The sequence below is a fragment of the Triturus cristatus genome, chromosome 5_2, assembly GCF_964204655.1.
Source record: "Triturus cristatus chromosome 5_2, aTriCri1.1, whole genome shotgun sequence".
NCBI lineage: Eukaryota > Metazoa > Chordata > Amphibia > Caudata > Salamandridae > Triturus > Triturus cristatus.
The window spans coordinates 796,586,641-796,605,801 of record NC_140588.1 but is presented as its reverse complement, the minus strand read 5'-3'; the positions used below and the strand labels follow the sequence as shown (position 1 = coordinate 796,605,801).

The window sequence follows — 19,161 nt, the reverse complement described above, 5'->3', positions numbered from 1 at the left end:
GAATTTCCAAGGCGGCACTCGCTCGGCGACGCTTTTCGTCACGAGTGGAGTTGCGGTCTGTTGTACGCCTTTCCGCCTATACCACTTCTGCCCAGAGTGCTGAAGAAGATCAGGCACGACCGGGCCCAAGTCATCTTGGTGGCCCCGGATTGGGCACGAAGGTACTGGTATCCCGAGCTACTCAGTATGTTGACCGATCCTCCGATACGTCTGCCCCTTCGGGAGGATCTTCTGTCGCAGCAGCAGGGGACGGTCCTCCACCCGAACCTGTCCAGCCTCCACCTCCATGCGTGGAGATTGAGCGGCGGCAGTTGATGCCATTTGACTTGCCTCCTGAAGTCTGTGATATCATTCTGGCAGCCAGGCGTCCCTCCACAAAGACGGTATACGCCTGCCGGTGGAACAAATTTGTGGCATGGTGCACAGCAAAGGCTGTGGATCCCCTTTCCGCCCCTCTTTCTGAGGTTCTACTGTTTCTTCTTTCTTTGGCCCGGCAGGGCTCTGCCCTGGGCACCCTGAAAGGTTATCTTGCTGCCATCTCTGCCTTCTTGCGGCTTCCTGATCAGCCTTCTCTTTTCAAGTCCCCTGTGGTTACACGCTTTCTAAAAGGCATTACTCACACGTTCCCTCCTGTTCCTTTTGTAATGCCTCAGTGGGACTTGAATCTTGTCTTGACATTCCTGATGTGCGCTCCCTTCGAGCCTCTTCACAATTGTCCTCTTCGTCTTCTGACTCTTAAGACTGCTTTTCTGGTAGCCATCACCTCGGCTAGACGGGTGAGTGAGCTCCAGGCTTTATCTTCAAAGCCTCCTTTTCTCTCTGTTCACCCGGACAAGGTTGTCCTTCGGCCTCGTCCCTCCTTTCTTCCGAAAGTGGTGACTCCATTTCATCTTGGGCAGTCTTGTCACCTTGCCCACCTTCTTTCCGCCTCCGCATCCTTCCAAAGAGGAAGAGAGGCTCCACCGCCTGGACCCAAAACGTGCGCTCTCCTTTTATTTGGACCGCACAAAGCAGTTCCGGGTGGACGACCAACTTTTCGTTGGATACGTGGGTACTAACAAGGGGAAAGCTGTGCACAAACGGACCATCTCTCGGTGGGTCGTTTTGTGCATCAAAATTTGTTACTCCTTGGCAAAAAAGGACCCTCCTGTTGGGCTGCGCGCCCATTCTACTCGGGCCACAGCGGCTACTACTGCTTTGGGACGGGGTGTCCCTTTGCAGGACATCTGTCAGGCGGCGACGTGGGCTTCGCTACACACGTTTGCCAGGCATTATTGCCTTGACAGCCAAGTCCGGAGGGATGGCTTCTTTGGCCATTCTGTCCTCCAGGACTTTCTGGTGTGATCTTGGTTCGCAGACCCACCACCGGGGATGGTATTGCTTGGGTATCTATTCTAAGGTGAGGAATATAACTAACGTGTTTCTTTCAGATGAACAAGTTACTTACCTTCGGTAACGATGTATCTGTAAGAAACATTAGTTAGTTAGATTCCTCACCGACCCACCCATCCTCCCCGTTCTGCGAACTGACATCTAGGGTTAAGGTTATCCTTTTCAGGCCCCTAGATTTTATTTTTGGCACCAGTGTCGGTCTTTGCATGGCTCTGCGTTCCTGGCGCGGAAAGCTATGTACAAGAACTGACGTCAGCGCGCGAGGGCGGCGTCTAAGTACTCCGACAACGTCATTCCGGCGCACGACGCCGACGACGGACGCGGAGCCGCAGACGACGCCTAGCGACGCGCAAGGGGTATTGCTGACGAAAAATCTTCCGGATCCAGTCTGACGCCTGGGGATATTCTAAGGTGAGGAATCTAACTAACTAATGTTTCTTACAGATACATCGTTACTGAAGGTAAGTAACTTGTTCTACACATCCGGCGGTGGATGTGTGTTTTATTAACCGTGAGGGGGTTTCTTGCATAGTTTGGTCGAATTTTTGTCGAATCCCCTTTGAATGGCTTGGTGTGCATGTGTATTAAATGTGCCCGTCAATAGCTACCCATGTTTGTATAAATAAACGACAAGGGTGTCTACTTGGAGAGTACCCACCAGCGGGGGCGCCGGGATTAGGCACGGTAGGGTGTCAGACATGTCAGAGCTTCACTAGCGGTGTGAATACATTCTACGTGGATTCATTGTATGCATAGTCGCCTTTTAATGAATATCACACAAATCGTCATGGTGATAGGTACATACGGTTTGTCCAGCATGTCCTAGGTGTTTCTATAAATATATATTTTTTTAAAATAATAAAAATCAAAGGCCGTCCCCGGGGGATGGGGTCCTCAGGGCCATAAGTGGCCGGAGGAGGGGGGCAACACAGCCCCCCTCCTAAAGAATAAAAAAAAAAAAATAGGCCTTGACCTGGGGGTTGGGGTCCCCGGGGCCGATTAAGGCCTTGGGAGGGCCAAATTAATTTTTTTCAACAAAAAAAATTAGGGTTCAGGCCCTGTGGGGATGGGGTCCCAAGGGCTAATAAATTAGAAATAGAAAGGGGGCCACACAGCCCTCCTTCTAAAAAAAAAATTAAAAGACCGGCATCGTGCCGGAGGCCACGCCCCCTCCTTGCAGCACTCTGCAAACGCGCCCCCTGGCCAGTTGTAAGTTGAGGAATTAATTCCCCTTCAATACTGAGGGTCCCTGAGGGCCAACTAGCCCAAGAGGTATCTCCAGTATGCGCCAGGGAGCTGCGTTGCAGACAGGTGTTCTGAGGCCACGCCTCTTTTTACACCTCCATGCAACGCAGCTCTGTGGCGCTTACTGGAGGTACCTAGTGGGCTAGTTTGACCCTAGGGACCCTTAGGATTCAAGGGGACTTAATCTCTCAACTCAGAACGGCCACAGGGCGCGTTTCACAGTGGTGAAGGGAGGGGACGGGGCCCTGAGGTGACGTGTGCAAACACGCCCTGTGGCGCGTTTTTAAGTTGGGGAAATAATTCCCTTTCAATCCTGAGGGACCCTGGGGCCCAACTAGCCCACCAGGTGCTTCCAGTAAGCACCACTGCTCTGCGTTGCAGAGAGGTGGTGCAGGCCGTGCCACTTTTTACACCTCTCTGCAACGCAGCTCTGTGGCGCTTACTGGAGGTACCTAGTGGTCTAGTTGCACCCTAGGGACCCTCAGGATTCAAGGGGACTTAATCTCCCAACTTAAAACGGCTACAGGGCGTGTTTACACAGTGGGGAAGGGAGGGGACGGGGCATGAGGTGACGTGTTCAAACACGCCCTGTGGAGCGTTTTAAGAGGTAGTTTTAATCCCCTGCCCTATTATATACTAGGGGCTTACAGAGGAGGTCATGTTAATTACAGGGGGACCCAAACGCATAGTGTGCCCTAGTGTATGTAGGTGTTTTCACTGTATTCGGAGTGTCTTTTAACATAGCACTGGCTCTAGGACTGGTTAGTCAGACTCAGTTACCACCAGTATCCGTCTGAAAGGGTACAGGATGATTTTGCAACAAGGCTTGTTTCTGCTCTTCTGTTTGTTCTTTCTGCACTTTATACTTCTTCCTGCACTTTTCTTCGTCTTTGAGGACTTCTGTTGCTTCTTTCTGCATTTCTTTTTTTTCGTTCTGTGCGTTTTTCCTTCTTTCTTCACATGTCCTATCTCTGTAGGCATAGCTAGGAATTAGCATTTAAAAAACCTTTGAAATTCACTGAAAAAACCATAGGTTTCAGGCACGTTATAGCTAGGAATTAGCATTTAAAAAACCTTAGAAATTCACTGAAAAAAACGTAGGTTTCAGGGGCGTTATAGTTAGCTGGACTTTTCACTCGTACAAAACCATAGAAATTCCCCCGTTATAGTTAGTTCAGCTAACTATTACTCGCGCGCCCGCAATGCACTGCTGATGACGTCACATATTACATCACTCATGACATGGTCAGTGACATTCCCCCCCCCCCGTCACTAGTTGTTGTTAGCAGCACTAACTATATCTTGCACCCTGCCATGTATTTATGACATCACTCATTAGATATTAACTGTCAGTATGCAGTGTAATACAGAGTAAACTCTTCATAGATACTGTTAACAGTATCCACTTTTTTTTTTTACTCAAATCCACTTTTATTTCTCAATGTAGGTATAGGGTCAGTTTTGCAACTAACACATGCTTGCTTTACCTTTGGGAGTTGTACATATGATAGCAGTAAAGAAGCTGCATATTATTCTAAGCTGTTTTGTACTGACTTTCATAGCTCAAATGGTATACCCGTTTGAAGAGCAATGTGTACAAAAGAAACTTGGTTGATGTCATCGGCGATATCTCAAATGATGTCATCATTGATGTCATCAGTGATGTTATAAATTGGGTCATAGAACACGTCATGAGTGATGTAAAATGTGAGGTCATAAGGAGTGTATTGCAAGGGACAAGGTACGGTTAGCTCCTCTAACTATCACTGTTTGCTTTTGTTTTAGTTCAAAACATAAATGTTGCCACTGACAAATTTACCTAACTGTAGAGTTACTTTAATCTTAGTTATTTTCAGTGAATTTCTAAGGTTTAAAAAAAAAATAGATCTTTTTATCACACCTAACTATAACATTAGTTTAACCTTTATCAGTGAATTTCTAGTTTTTTGTATTTTACGTAAAATAAAATGTAATTACGATATGTAGATTCAACCACCTGCATCCAAATTCCACATTCAGCCACCTCACGCACACTGCCTGTGGCAGTGTGCTGTGGGGTGTTTGCCACAGAGCCTGTCCCTGGGGATCCCATCCCCCGGGTCCCTCCCAAAGCCGTTATTGTCACGGGGACCCCATTCTACAGAGCCACTTATTTAGATAAAGGGGAGTGGTGCTGTTTGGACCCCTCCCAAGCCGTGTTAGGCCTTGGGTACCTCATCCCCCAGGACCAGTCTTTTAAATAAAGGGAGGGTGGCCCTCGTGGCCCCCCTCTCCAGGTCGATTTTGACCCCAAGGGACCACATCTTCTAGGCCGTTTTTTTTTTGTTATGAGGGGGAGGGTGGTGTGCGGCCCCCTCCCTGAGTCTATTTTGGCCCCGGGGACCCCATCTTCCGTGGCCCGTTGCAGTTAAAGGTGGGTGCCCCTGTGCCCACCAAGGGCACCCACCATACATTCATTGGGGGCCGTGGGAGGAGCCCCTCTTCCACAACCGGCTCCCCGCATACAGCGGTAGCCAGCATAGCGCTGTTCCCCAGGGAGCAGCTACTAAAAATGCTTCTTGCGGGCGGGAGCAATATTTTGATCTGTTTCCCTGCCTACATCACTGCGGGCAGGGAAACAAATTTGAAGTCTGCTCCCAGCTGGTGGGATTATTTTTGAAGCTCCAGCCTGCTGGCAGCGAACTTGATAATTGCTCTCGCAATGTTCCCGCCAAGCGAGAGCAAACACAGATTCCCCTGCCTGCGAGACTGTGGACATGGAAACCGCTATGTCTGAGTGCTGGACTCCAAGGAACATAGCATCTGACCCGCTCCCGGGGGATGGGGCCCCTGTGGCCATTAATGGTTCAGGGAGAGGGCTGCGTGGCCCCACTCCCCATTTTACTAAATTTCGGCCCAGGGGTTAGGCTCCCCGGGGCCTCTCAAGACTCTGGGAGGGGGACCGCGCATCCCCCCAGCCCCTTATGTAATAAGTTCACCCAGGGGGGCTCACCAGGGCCTTTGATGGCTCTTGAAGGGGGGGCACGCATCCCCCCTCCCCATAAACAAGGTTTTCATCCTGGGATGTGGGCTACAAGGGGCTTCTGGAGGCTCGGGGAGAGGCGACCATGCGGCCTCCCTCCCCATTATGAATACACCCCCTCGGGTGGGCTGCCCATGTCTTCGTTTTATAAATGCAATACAGCTGCACTTTTTTTTACCCGATAACGCAAGAGTCTTGCGAGATCGCTGTATGTTTTTTTTACCTGTATTCTTTTTTTTTTTTTTTTGGGCCCCTTTGGGGCGGGGTCCCTCTGCCACCACCCCCACCCCCTAGTACCCCCCATGGGGCTAGTGGGTCAGGGTATCCGTACCCTGCCCCCATATAGCTTTTTTTTTTTTTTCACACAACTTCAGGACGGTGAACTAAGTCCCTGAGTCCTGTAATGGCTGGCAGCAACATATTTCTCATGTTGCTGGCAGCTGATCAAAGCTCTCGCTGGAGTCTCACTCCTGAGGGAACAAGGTGACCCTAGGGAAATAAAGCTCCCTGGCACAGTCAGAACACTTTATTTTTTAATTGGCGCTCCTGCCAGAGACTTGAGACCCATGGGAGCTCCAGTTTAAAAATAGAGCCCAACTGCCTAAATATAAAATTATTTTCAGCCCGAAATTTCTTTAAAACTAATGAATGGATTTACACCAATTCCCCCGTTTTTCTCAACCGCGCTTGGTGGATCACTCTGAAACATTTCAGGATGGAGCTGGGGTGGATAAACATTTTTGGGAGAAGTTCTTGTAAAGATTGACATTGACGCTGCTTGTATATATGTCTCTTGAAAGTGTTACAGGACCCCACACAACTGTGGGAATATTCTAATGTTTATGAATCTATACATTTATGATGCAGAACTGATGTTGCTGCATATACTTATTTCTTCTTTTTGCAGCAAAGATGTTTAACAGTACCAGTGCTTCACTAAGCTATAGAAACTACCAGCTTCCGCAGAGGATTGTTTTTTATTCCATGACTGGAGAGAACTCTCTGTGCTTTTCTGCTGATTTCATTGATTCTGAGGCTGATTAGCAACATAAACAAGCACAGGCAGATCCTGTTGGTCTGGCTTTGGCAAGCTGGTGTGATGATTGTTTTTGTTTGTTATTCCATACATGTCCCTCAAAAATAGAAAGAAGGAATAAAGAGAAATAATGCTCCCACCAAATGTGGCATCTGTATGCCTGCGATAAAATCTCAAATTAAAGAAAAATACTGCTGCTAATTTTAATACAATTGTATGGGTCATTCCTTACAGGTAGGTACAGAAGCTTTTAATTTTAATGTACATCACAGGAAAATATGTGTCTTGTAGACATGAATTGTCTATCTTGGAATAATGCTTGCCTTAAGGCTTTGTCTGGTAGGAGACTTGCTCATCTTTCTATCGGTGAAGCCTTCACCAGATCTTTTAAAAATAAAGTGGCTATCAATTCTCAATCTACATTTATGCCTAAATTGCCTTTCTAATTCCATGTTAATCTTACACTGTTATTGTCAGCATTTGATTAGAACCATGATATCTCAACAAAGAGTTTTGCATGGGCCAAAGGCAAAAAATACAATGATACTGCATTTAGTAAACTAAAGCTGTTTAGAAATCAAAACAATTATATGTGCGTTTCGTTTGCCAATCAAAGGTAGGCTTCCGCTCTGTGAAAACTGTGCACATCTTAATGCCATTGTAAGTGACGCATATTTAAGAAATTTCTTTGCGCACAGAAATTCAAAAAGAAAACCTCCAAATATTAAACTTCTAGAACCACACTGAATGGATTTTTATTATGCAACATCCGGACCATTTTACACCCACCCTAAAGACTTTACAGTGGCTTCCAGTGAAAAAAGGTTTTCTTTTTAAAATTGCACTGCGTTACCAGACCCCTGGATAACTGGCCAAGAGGTATAGAAGGCATTGTAAAGGGAAGACCAACAATGCTGCTAGTATTAATATATGCATCTTTGAGAGAAGTCAAGGAGTTAAGGGGAGCAATTGTGACAGCAACAACTAATTCACTTTTGGAGTGATAGTAGAAAAGGCTTGTGAGAAAGTGGCTCTGTATATACTGTTCCCTAATAGGTACAGGGTGTACAGAGTCCACAGTCCCCCAGAGGCTGATAGAGGTCAAAGTCAGGTATGACCTTACTCTCAAAAGTGGTAGCTTGGTCGAGCAGTAAGGCAGTACCAGAGGACAGTGTAAAGCATTTATTGTACACACTCAGTCAGCAAATGGTTTCACACACTCAATAACTGAACTCTAGGCCAATAGTTTATATATATAAAATATATGCTTGTTTTATTTTTAGAACCACAAAGGGGGTCAAAATATACTTTCTCAGAATGAGAGGTTGCATATAAATACTTTTGTCTTAAGCAATAAATTTGTGTAAACAGTCACAGTTGGTTGCAATAAACAATCCTATTTCCTAAACATAACAATGCATTGAGCTCAAGGGTAAATTCAGGTTATTTGTAATAAATTACTTTTCAGATTACTTTTGGAATTCCAGGTCTGGCTCCTAGAACCAGCCTTGGGTCAGTATTCAGAATCAAGTGATGAAAGTCGACTTAATAACTAATGATTTCTAAATAATATTTAGCTATTTCAAAAGTTAGCACTTAGAAAATATTTCAAAGAAAACATTCAATGGATCTCTATGGCAAGAAATACAAATTGCAGGTAGAGTACTTTATCGTTACTTTAGTAATCCAGGACTGGGTACCTAGACCCAGGACTGGGGTCCTTATCAAAAACAGGTAAGTAATTTCGTTTGCAGAAATGGTACGATTTTAAAAGAATATTTCAAATTTGCAAAAATAGACACTTAGAAGAAATTTCACAGAAAAGCATACAATGGTTTCCTATGGGAGAAAAATGAGTTAGAGGTAAGTATAGTTGTGAACACTTTTCAGGGTCAGGGCTGGGCACCAAGATCCAGCACTGGGAGCTCACCTAGGAGCAGGTGAGTAAATTCGTTTTTGTCACTTGGCTGATTTTTGGTGAATTTTTGTAGTTTTGAAAAGTTCACACTTAGAAGATTTTTGAAGAAAAAGCCAGTCAATGTTACCCTATGAGGAAAATGAAGTTAGCGGTTTAAGGGTAAGTACTCGACTGGCAGTGTTGAAATTCCGGGCATGGACTCAGGGGTCCCCCAGTGTCAGGTAGGTACAGTTGGTTCACCCTCAGCGGTTTCAGGACGGCCGGGTGCAGAGAGAGTTAGGCCCAATGTTATTCTATGAGGGATAGGGGGGCCTTGGTTGGTGGCTGCTGTCTGGCAAGCCACGCAGCTGTGGGAGCTGGGCTCCTGGTCACTTACTCAGGGCAAGTGGGGAAGTAGGTTAGTGTAGAGAGGGCACTGCCAGGGCCACTCGGGCGGCTGGGTGCAGGGTGCTTTTGAGCCTTCGGGCGCTCAATGGAAATCAATGGGAATGTTCCGGTTTGGAAAAAGGCTGCAGGCTCGGGGACGAGGATGTTTCAGGTGCCACCACCACTTCGAGAGGTAAGTTGGGTAGTTGTAGGTTAGGTGGGTACCCCGGGATTGGGCACAGGGGGCCGCAGGGCGCCGGGTGCAGGGGTGCCTTTTGACGTCGGGAATCTTACCCTCTGGTTGATCGCGGCTGGGGTGGCACTTGGTTCTGAGGCTGCAGGCTTCCTCCGGGATGTCGAGGGGGGTCCTTGGGTGCCGGACTCGGGGTCACAGTCGCCGTGGGGTCATCCTCAGGGTCTTTGTTCACTCCGGCACTGGCCAGGATTGGCTGGTGCAGAGTGTGTTGGGCCCGCGGTTCCGGGCTGCTGCCAGGGTTGAAAATAGGTTTCTTGAGTAGAGCCTCTACTCATGGGAGTCCCAGGGGCTTAGAGCCAACAGGTAGCCAGGTCCTCCGGGGTTGGTTAGGTTGCTGGCCACGAGAGATGCCGCGCTGGTGCAGGTTCGAGAGTCGACAGGCCGGTAGGGCTGGGGCCAAAGCAGTTGGTGTCTTCTTCTCTTTTTAGCAGCTGCAGGGCAGGTCCTTGTTCTTCTTGCTCTTCTTGTAGTTTTCTATCTGGAATCTGTCGAAGGAAGGTTCAGGGTGCCCCTAAATACTAGATTTAGGGGCGTTACAGGTAGGTGAAGGCCAGGGACCAATGGGTCCTTGTCCTGGGGTGGGTACACCCCCTATCCTGCCTCTCTCCTGTGGGAGGGGGGCAGTAGCCTAATCCTGATAGGGTAGGGCCCCCCATCCTCAAGATGGCGATAGCCCGGAGATGTGCTTCACCTCGCCTCCCCCACCTGAGGGGTGGGGTGGGCAGGCTGGCACATTCCCTGTCCTTGTATGGGGTTTCCGGCCAAGCTTCCCTCCAGAGTGGGGGGTTGCAGAGGCCTGGGGAATCTCCAAGAGGCGGCATGCCTTTGAAGCTTCCCTTGGCTCATCCTGGGGGAGGAGATTTATCACCTCACCCAGGACGTGCATTGTTGCAGGCCCGGGAGAGCAGGGGCTCTCCCACCCAGGGGTCCAGCAACGTGTCTGCTGTGTGGCAGCCTGGGCAGCCTCAGAGCAGACGTGGATTGCAGGTTAGCTGTAAGGGGGCATCTCTAAGATGCCCTCTGGGGTGCTTAGTACATTAAATCCCACACTGGCATCAGTGCGGGTTTAATGTGCTGAGAAGTTTGAGACCAAACTTCCCAGTCTTTAGTGTTGCCATTATGGTGCTGTGGAGCTCGTGTTTGACGAGCTCTCAGCACCGTGTACTTGTAAATGGCAGCACTGTACTTACAGTGCCCAGGAATGGACCTGGGTACTGTAGGGGCACAGGGCTCCTGCTCCTGTGCCCACACCATAGGCATAAGGCACCCAGCCAGAGGGGTGGCTGACATATGCCTTGGCAGTGTAGGTGATGGGCATGGCACACAGAGATGTGTGCCATGTCGACTCTTTGTTTTGTCCTGTGCCCAGACACTTTGCCTGCAAAGGCAGTGTGTGTGTGTAAGGGTACAGGGCCTCTAAGGGTGGCACAATGAGTGCTGCAGCCCTTAGAGGCCTTCCCTGGTCACAAGGCCCTGGGTACCTAGGGTACCATTTACTAGGGGCTGACATGTGGCCAGGGTTTGTCAATTTGGAGTTTGTATTTTAGGGAAGGAACACAGCCCCTGGGTACCTGATTGGCAGGAGCCCAGGGCACAACAAGGAAAAGTGCATCAGCTATTAGGCAAAAAAAGGGGGGGGGGGTTACTGCAACAGAAACCCACTTTCTCACACAAGCACCCCCCCCAGCCCAAAGGCCAGGAGACTTCTGCCAAAGCTGGGAGAGTCTTCCTAGTCTTTCAGGCGAGGAAGAGTTGGGGAAGTGGTTTGAAAGTTGCAGGGCCTACTCTGCCTTACATCCTGCTGCCTAGGTCAGTCCCTTTGGGGAGCTGGCCTGTCTTTTTAGTTTCAGGACCTAACTCCCAAGGCTCCTCTCCTTGTCTTTTACTGTCCTTGTCCCATCTTGCTATTTTGGGCTTAGAGGTGTATACCTCGGTAGTTTCTAACTTAGCCAGGGCTAGGCCCAGCTTACCCACAGAGGCTACCCACAGCTTGAGCAACCCCACCATGACCAATAAGGTCAGGGGGCCTGACTTGCTATTTGGCAGGGGGTTAGGCCACCATGCCAAGGTTAGGGCTGCCATGAAGGCTAACACCCAGCAGAGGCTGCTGACAGCTGTCAGTGCCCAGAACCACACCTTTAGCTCCTGACTGGCAAGTGAGGGAGCTATTTTATAGTTTTCTTTGGGTCCTGGCTGTTGGTCTGTTTGAGGATAGGGGGTCCCTACTCTTGGTAGGGAACACCCCTTCTCCACCCTTTGTTCTGCCACCTGAGGAGCCACTAATTCAGGCTGGACAGTTGCCTGACCAGTCAGGTCTTGTGGTTGGCTAGGGGGGGCTTTACCAGTGCCATTGTGGGAGTTTTCCCTTACTGGGATAGAATCTCCCTGGCTCTCTGGAACTGTGGCTAACAGTTGCCCACCTTTCCTACCCTGTTTCTTCTCACTCTTTTGGGACTCAGCTGCACTGACTGCAGGTTGAGCCCCCACAGGTTCTTTGGGCGAGGCCTGGCATTGGGCCAGCACCTCTCTTTGTCTCAGTTCCACATCTAAGTGATCATTCCCCAAGAGACAATCAAGGGGGAGGTTTTTACTGACTATCACTTTTCTCCATCTAAGGGACCCAGCTGTGGCTAGGGGCACTATAGCCACAGGCCTAACAGTGACTCCCCCTGGGACAGTTCTTACCCTTCTTGTTTCCACTTGGACATATTGGTGTGGGAATACCAACCTGTCATGTACCACAGTGTGACTGGCACAGGTATCTCTCAGGGCAGTGGCTGGGATTCCATTCACCAGTAGGTGGTGGAAGTGTCTACTTCCTTCTGGGATCTCCAGCTTGCTTCTTGGGCCCATTCCCCAGTTGAAAGCTAGGAGGACTTACTCATCTGAGGACCCTCCCTCCCAAGCTACACTGGCAACCCCTGGGGCTACACTAGTCACCCCTGGAGCTGTACTAGGAACCTTATTTTTAGGACAGCTAGAGTCCTGGGTGTGGTGTCCAGCCTTCTGACAGTTGAAACGCCATATTCTGTTGGGATCCCAATTCTTACCTTGGTACCCTGGTTTAGTTTGTGAGGTGTCTTTTGGCCCACCCTCCTGGTCAGGTTTTTGGGGGGCTACCTGGGACTCCTTTCTTTTATCCACAAGGGGTTCACTCTCTTTCTTCTGGGGAGGTTTTGGGACCCCTTGGTTCTGGTCCCTCCCAGTGGACGTCCTAGTCACCCTAGTCTTGACCCAGTGGTCTGCTTTTTTTCCCAATTCTTGGGGGGATTTTAGACCTAGGTCTACCAAATGCTGATGCAACTTTTCATTTGTGCAGTTACTCAAAATATGTTCCTTCATGAATAAATTGTACAATCCAGTAAAATCCTGCACACCATGTCCAGCTAACCAACCATCCAGTGTCTTCACTGAGAAATCTACAAAATCAATCCAGGACTGGGTCTGGGTTTTGTGAGCCCCCCTGAATCTAATTCTATACTCCTCAGTGGTGAATCCAAATCCCTCAATCAGAGCTTTCTTCATGAGGTCATAGGATCCTGCTTCTGGCCCAGAGAGAGTCAGAAGCCTGTCCCTGCAGTTACCAGAGAACAGTTCCCACAGGAGTGCCCCCCAGAGAGGTTTCTTTACTTTCCTGATATCACAAGCCCTCTCAAAGGCTGTGAACCATTTGGTGATATCATCACCTTCCTCAAATTTAGGGACAATCCCTTTGGGGATTTTAGGGTCAGAAGTTTCCTCCCTATCCTTGTTTTTATTATTGCTGCCACCATTGATGGGTGCTAAACCCATCTCTCTCCTTTCCTTTTCTAGGGCCAGGAGTCTGGACTCTAGATCTATTCTTCTGGCCAGCCTCACAAGGCTGTCCTCTTCACTGGGGGGTCCCCCAGTGTTGTCTCTGGGACCAGAGCCACCTGTGTGGTCTCTGGGTGCCCAGATGCTATGTCTTGAGTTGGAGGGTATGGGTGCCATCTCCTCCCTAGGGAATAGTATGGGGAGGTTGCTGTCCACCTCCCCTGTTTCCCTTTCCTCATCTGACTGGCCATCACCATGTTCAGATGGGTGGTCTTTAGCATACTCAGCCAGGAGCTCCTGGAGCCCTTGTTTGGTTGGATGCTGACCCATTTGTAAATTTTTGAGTTTACATAAGGACCTCAATTCCTTGAAAGACAAGTGTAAGTAAGGTGTGAGGTCGAGCTCCTCCACCAGGTCCATGTTATTATTATCACTAATAGCTGGGTTTGTTTGAGACATTCTAACCTGACAGTTCTAACCCTCTACCCTGACTATAGTGACTTTTATTTTTCTAAAATTCTAATGGGACTTAAGCAAGGCCCTAGCAAGACATTTAGTAATTTTGGAAAAACCAATCAGAATTCTAAAGGCAATTTTTAAGAGTTCTGTCGTGTGATCAGATGGTAACTAAGTAGTCCAACAAATGCAAGTTTGTATCCCACCGCTGCCACCAATGTGAGAAAGTGGCTCTGTATATACTGTTCCCTAATAGGTACAGGGTGTACAGAGTCCACAGTCCCCCAGAGGCTGATAGAGGTCAAAGTCAGGTATGACCTTACTCTCAAAAGTGGTAGCTTGGTCGAGCAGTAAGGCAGTACCAGAGGACAGTGTAAAGCATTTATTGTACACACTCAGTCAGCAAATGGTTTCACACACTCAATAACTGAACTCTAGGCCAATAGTTTATATATATAAAATATATGCTTGTTTTATTTTTAGAACCACAAAGGGGGTCAAAATATACTTTCTCAGAATGAGAGGTTGCATATAAATACTTTTGTCTTAAGCAATAAATTTGTGTAAACAGTCACAGTTGGTTGCAATAAACAATCCTATTTCCTAAACATAACAATGCATTGAGCTCAATGGTAAATTCAGGTTATTTGTAATAAATTACTTTTCAGATTACTTTTGGAATTCCAGGTCTGGCTCCTAGAACCAGCCTTGGGTCAGTATTCAGAATCAAGTGATGAAAGTCGACTTAATAACTGTAATGATTTTTAAATAATATTTAGCTATTTCAAAAGTTAGCACTTAGAAAATATTTCAAAGAAAACATTCAATGGATCTCTATGGCAAGAAATACAAATTGCAGGTAGAGTACTTTATCGTTACTTTAGTAATCCAGGACTGGGTACCTAGACCCAGGACTGGTAAGTAATTTCAGAGATGTGTGCCATGTCGACTCTTTGTTTTGTCCTGTGCCCAGACACTCGGCCTGCAAAGGCAGTGTGTGTGTGTAAGGGTACAGGGCCTCTAAGGGTGGCACAATGAGTGCTGCAGCCCTTAGAGGCCTTCCCTGGTCACAAGGCCCTGGGTACCTAGGGTACCATTTACTAGGGGCTGACATGTGGCCAGGGTTTGTCAATTTGGAGTTTGTATTTTAGGGAAGGAACACAGGCCCTGGGTACCTGATTGGCAGGAGCCCAGGGCACAACAAGGAAAAGTGCATCAGCTATTAGGCAAAAAAGGGGGGGGGGGTTACTGCAACAGAAACCCACTTTCTCACAGGGCTGTCATAATGTTCACCACTAAATAAAGATTCTCATTGGGTAGACAAACAATCCATGTTCTTGGATGTTGTGAGACCCCACATGAAACATCAGAAGCTCTGGAACTGCAAGAGAACACATTAACCACAAATCTCCAATGGCTCCCTCTGTGCTGATGCTTTAATACTTGCCTGAAAAACCAACATTATTTCTATAGATTATAGTGGTCTGGCACATCACATTGAAATGTGAAGATTTTCCTTAACTGAACATAAAAGATTCAGAAATCCGGTACTAACATGACCTGCCTGGAGTGGAGACATCAAATCTACTAACACCATGTTGCAAACCATTTTCAAAAACAAGACCGCGGTCCACATAGTTTTACAGTAGCTGCCTCTCTTCTGCCCTTTTACACCACACACTCATCTTCTCAATTTTTTTATCCTTTTTCTTCAATTATTTACTCAGTCTTCTTTGAGGCATCTCATATGTACCTGGGACATTTGTGTGGAACCCTCGAGCTGAATATTTTTCTTAACCCGTACTTGAATATAGGTGTTTGATATTTCTTGTTTCAACTTCTGTAAAATATACTAAGAAATTGATGAATACATTGTTCTCATTGCTCTGGTGGATAGAGAAACAATTGTTTAGGTGTGTTAAGCATAATATACTAAATGTGACAGTTAATGTGAGACATTTGAGTACGATCATATAAATTGTACAAATACCAAAGGGATTAAGGGTAAACTATTTTTTTTCTCGACTTTTCACTACACTTGTGTATATCAGTAGGTTTCACAGCTTCTTGTGTGGACATTTAACATCATTTTGAAACTTTCATTAATATCACAACTAATATTTTACAGAAACAAGCAGTAAAGCGTCTTCTGGGACAATAACTGCTGAGGAAGCTGCCAAAACTCTTGCGGAGAAAAGACGCCTTGCAAGAGAGCAAAGAGAGCGCGATGAGCAAGAAAAGCTACAGAAAGCTGAAGAAGAAAGGTACATTTAACTAATATTATCATTGTTCTATACATACACACTAAAGGGCTGAAATTCGACTAAAGAAAAATAATTAGTTGGAGTTTTATCATGGACAATGTAGATAGAAGCATGTGCATCTCCTATCAGCATATTTGTAGTGAAAGTATTTTATTCTCCTTTTCCAGCCCTATTAATCCCCTGAATGGAACATCCTACTGAATGGAGGTGGGGGCAGGTCCAGTGGCACTGTGAAGGAGGTTAAAAGACCAGGTTACTTGTCTTTCTGATGGATATGTAGGCCCATGAATAATTCGTATATCGACCCATCTCAGACATTAGACAAGGACCACAACTTTTTCTTTACTGTAACTAGTGCTAGATCACGCCAGAGTACTTTGTAGCTAGATTTGCTTGCATTCCAGAGCTTACTTAAAGGCGGTCCGCAGCATCCCTTGGTGATTTGCCTTCGGTCCATGGCACCATCACTTGATGTCTAGTATCTGGTCTTCGAAGAGGGTCAGCAGTATTTCCTTTTCTCCAGAGCATGTAAATCACGTAGCTGAATAGCTGTTGCACATCCCTGATGAAGAAGACTGTATACATTATCCACAGCAGTCATTGACTGTCCACCCCAGGCACAGTGGAACATCCAGCTGATTTGTATATATTGTCTCTGTCTCTCCCTCCTTGACCTCTTCTGTTCACACACTAAATAGATTACAGATCAGAAAGAAGTGAAGGAAGTTACACTCAAAAAGGAAAAGAGTATCTTGCATGGCTTTACAAAGGTTGCAGAATTTTCACAAGAGATCTTGAATAGATCCCCACTGATGTAATCTCCAGAGGAATATTGCCCTCTAGTATGATCCAGACAAGTACTTTAAATAGATGATATACTTCTTGCTTCTCCAGCCGAATCTATGCCACCAACAACACTTACTCTGCGAGAACTCTGAAAACTCCACCTTTTCTGATTTCACCTGTGAGCTATGTGCTTCCCATGCTCAGAGGTGCGAAGAGGTTCAATATCCAAGTCATCCCTTAGGTTCATTAGACCTCAGTTTCTGAGGCCCTATTTTTTTAAGCCTGACGCACGACTAGAGGTGGCTTTAGTTCAGTGATTGTTGGAACGAACTTTGCATATAATCTGAAAGAAACACGTTAGTTAGATTCCTTACCTTAGAATATCTCCAGGCGTCAGGCTGGATCCGGAAAGATTTTTCGTCGGCAATACCCTTGCTCGTCGCTAAGCAGTGTCTGTGGCTCTGTGTCCGTGGTCGGCGTCGTGATCGCCGGGATGATGTTGTCGGAGTACTTGGACGCCACCCTCGTGCGCTGACGTCAGTTCTTCTTTTTTCTGCGCCAGTAAGCGCAGATCCGGGAAGAGCATACCCTTAAGTCATTTTTTGACCAAACTTTTTGGACTCTTTTGGTTGATCTTTCAAGTCGACCTTGACTCCTGGTGCCGGTAGGGATGCCCGGTTTCAAGCCATGCGACTCTTGTAACCGACAAATGTTGGTTACAGTTCACCACCGTCGCTGTCTCTAGTGCCTTGGGGCCGACCATGATGCCCAGTCGTGCCCCAACTGCCGGGCCTTGACCTTGAAGGCTAGTCCGGAGTGGTCCCGCAAGCTCCTCCAGCTCTGGCAGTCAGCTCCGCGCCGCTCAAGGTTCTGGACGAGGAGGAGGTCGAGGGACTGGTCACGGAGCCGAAGTCATCACCGCTCGTCGGGTTCGAAGTCCTCACATTCAGGTAAGTCGAGGCACAGTAAGAAGAAGTCGAAGAGACGACATCGCTCTTCTGACTCCCCTCGCTGGTTGCGTGACTCGGCTGAGGGTTCGGGTGGCACCACCAGCGCGGCTTCGTCGGAGCTGCAGGAGTCGCGTCCGGCCCCATACCCTCCGGTCCCTGGGCCTAACGCGACTCCGGATGAGGTTCGAGCTTTCCTCGTGGCCATGAGGAGTCTCGCTCCGCCGTCGCGGCCTGCCGGCGCACCTTCGGGCCCCGCGGGTCCGCTCGGGAGGCCTAGCAAGCCGGCGGCTCCGGCGCCGTCGTCGACTTCGGTCCTGCCGCCGCAGGCCCCCGTGGGATCCAGGCCTGGATCCCGGTCGACGCCGGTTGACCTTACGACCCCTCCGCCGGCGCCGACCCCTATGGTGCCTCCCCCGGTGCTGTCTTCGGACAATGTCGTCCCCAGTTTTAGCCCCAGTCTGGCATCGGAGTGGCGCCGCCCGACGCAGTCTCCGGCGCCGATGGATGAGCAATTTATCTACTGCCCGGCTCTGTCTTTTCAACCTGTCTACCAGGAGTCGGATGACGGGGACAACTGGGAGGGGTCTGAGGACCCTCTGGCACAGCAGTGCCAGTTCAATCAGGACTGGGCAGACAAGCTGGGGGATGCCAGTGGTCTTGATACTTCACCTGACACTGGCTTCATCTCTCCTCCCTCCGTGGCTACGGAGGAGGGTGCAACTTATTCTTTGGTGCTGCGCAGGGCTGCCGAAGCCCTTCACCTGGAGCTCCCTGCAGCAGCTCTGAAGACTAACCTCCTCACTGAGGTGCTTCAACCGCCAGTAAGCTCTTCCGAGCCTCTACTGCAGTTCAATGAAGCACTCACTGACGTTCTGATGGGCACCTGGTCCAAGCCCTTCACAGTCACTCCTGTGGACAGGAACGTGGCCTGGTGCCACCGCCCTGCTCCGGGCGACCCCAGCTTTCTGTCAGTGCACCCCACCCCTGAGAGCCTGGTTATCCAGGCCTCTACGTCCCAGACCGCCTTCCCGTCCGCTCCTCCAGATCGTGAATCCAAAAGGTTGGAACAGTTTGGGAAGAAGCTGTTTTCCTCCCTCAGTTTGGGGTTGCGGTCCATTAATACAGCGTACCTTTTGGACCGTTACACCTACTCCCTGTGGGATACGGTGGCGGACGTGCTGCCCCAGTGTCCAGAGGAGGCCCGGACACGTCTCGCCCAGGCTCTTGCTGAGGGGCGGGATGCGGCACGGTACTCAATTCGATGTGGGCTTCACACCACGGACTCGCTAGGTAGAGCGATTGCGACGACGGTGGCGATTCGTCGCCACGCCTGGCTGAGATCCACAAATTTCTCCGGGGATGTCCAGAGCACACTCATGGACATGCCCTTCGATGGCCGTCGCCTCTTTGACGTCAAAGCAGATAGTGTGCTGGAGCGCTTTAAGGACTACGGCCAAGTCCTTGGGCCTCTCGGCCCGCGACGGCAAACTTCCGCTTTTCGCCCCTTTCGTGGCCAAGGAAGGGGCGCCCCCGCACGTCCGTCTAGCCACAAGCCGCAAAACCAGCCTCAAAGCGGTCGCGGGCGTGTATTCCGCCGAGGCAGAGAAGGGGGACAGAGCCGGTCAGCCCACATCTGCCCCCGCAGCATCTGACTCAAAGCCTTCCTAGTCCGACC

The 19,161-nt window shown here is 48.6% G+C and overlaps 1 protein-coding gene across 21 annotated transcripts in view; it reads left to right on the top strand.

The window, feature by feature from the left end:
* Positions 1–19,161, top strand: part of MAP7D3 (MAP7 domain containing 3) — a 1,121,308-nt gene that overhangs the window by 575,639 nt on the left and 526,508 nt on the right. For all 21 annotated transcript variants that reach the window (XM_085607948.1, XM_085607945.1, XM_085607942.1 and 18 more), the window contains one exon: positions 15,615–15,750. In XM_085607948.1, coding sequence (XP_085464074.1) covers positions 15,615–15,750 — 136 coding nt within the window. The remainder of the gene's footprint in view (positions 1–15,614; positions 15,751–19,161) is intronic.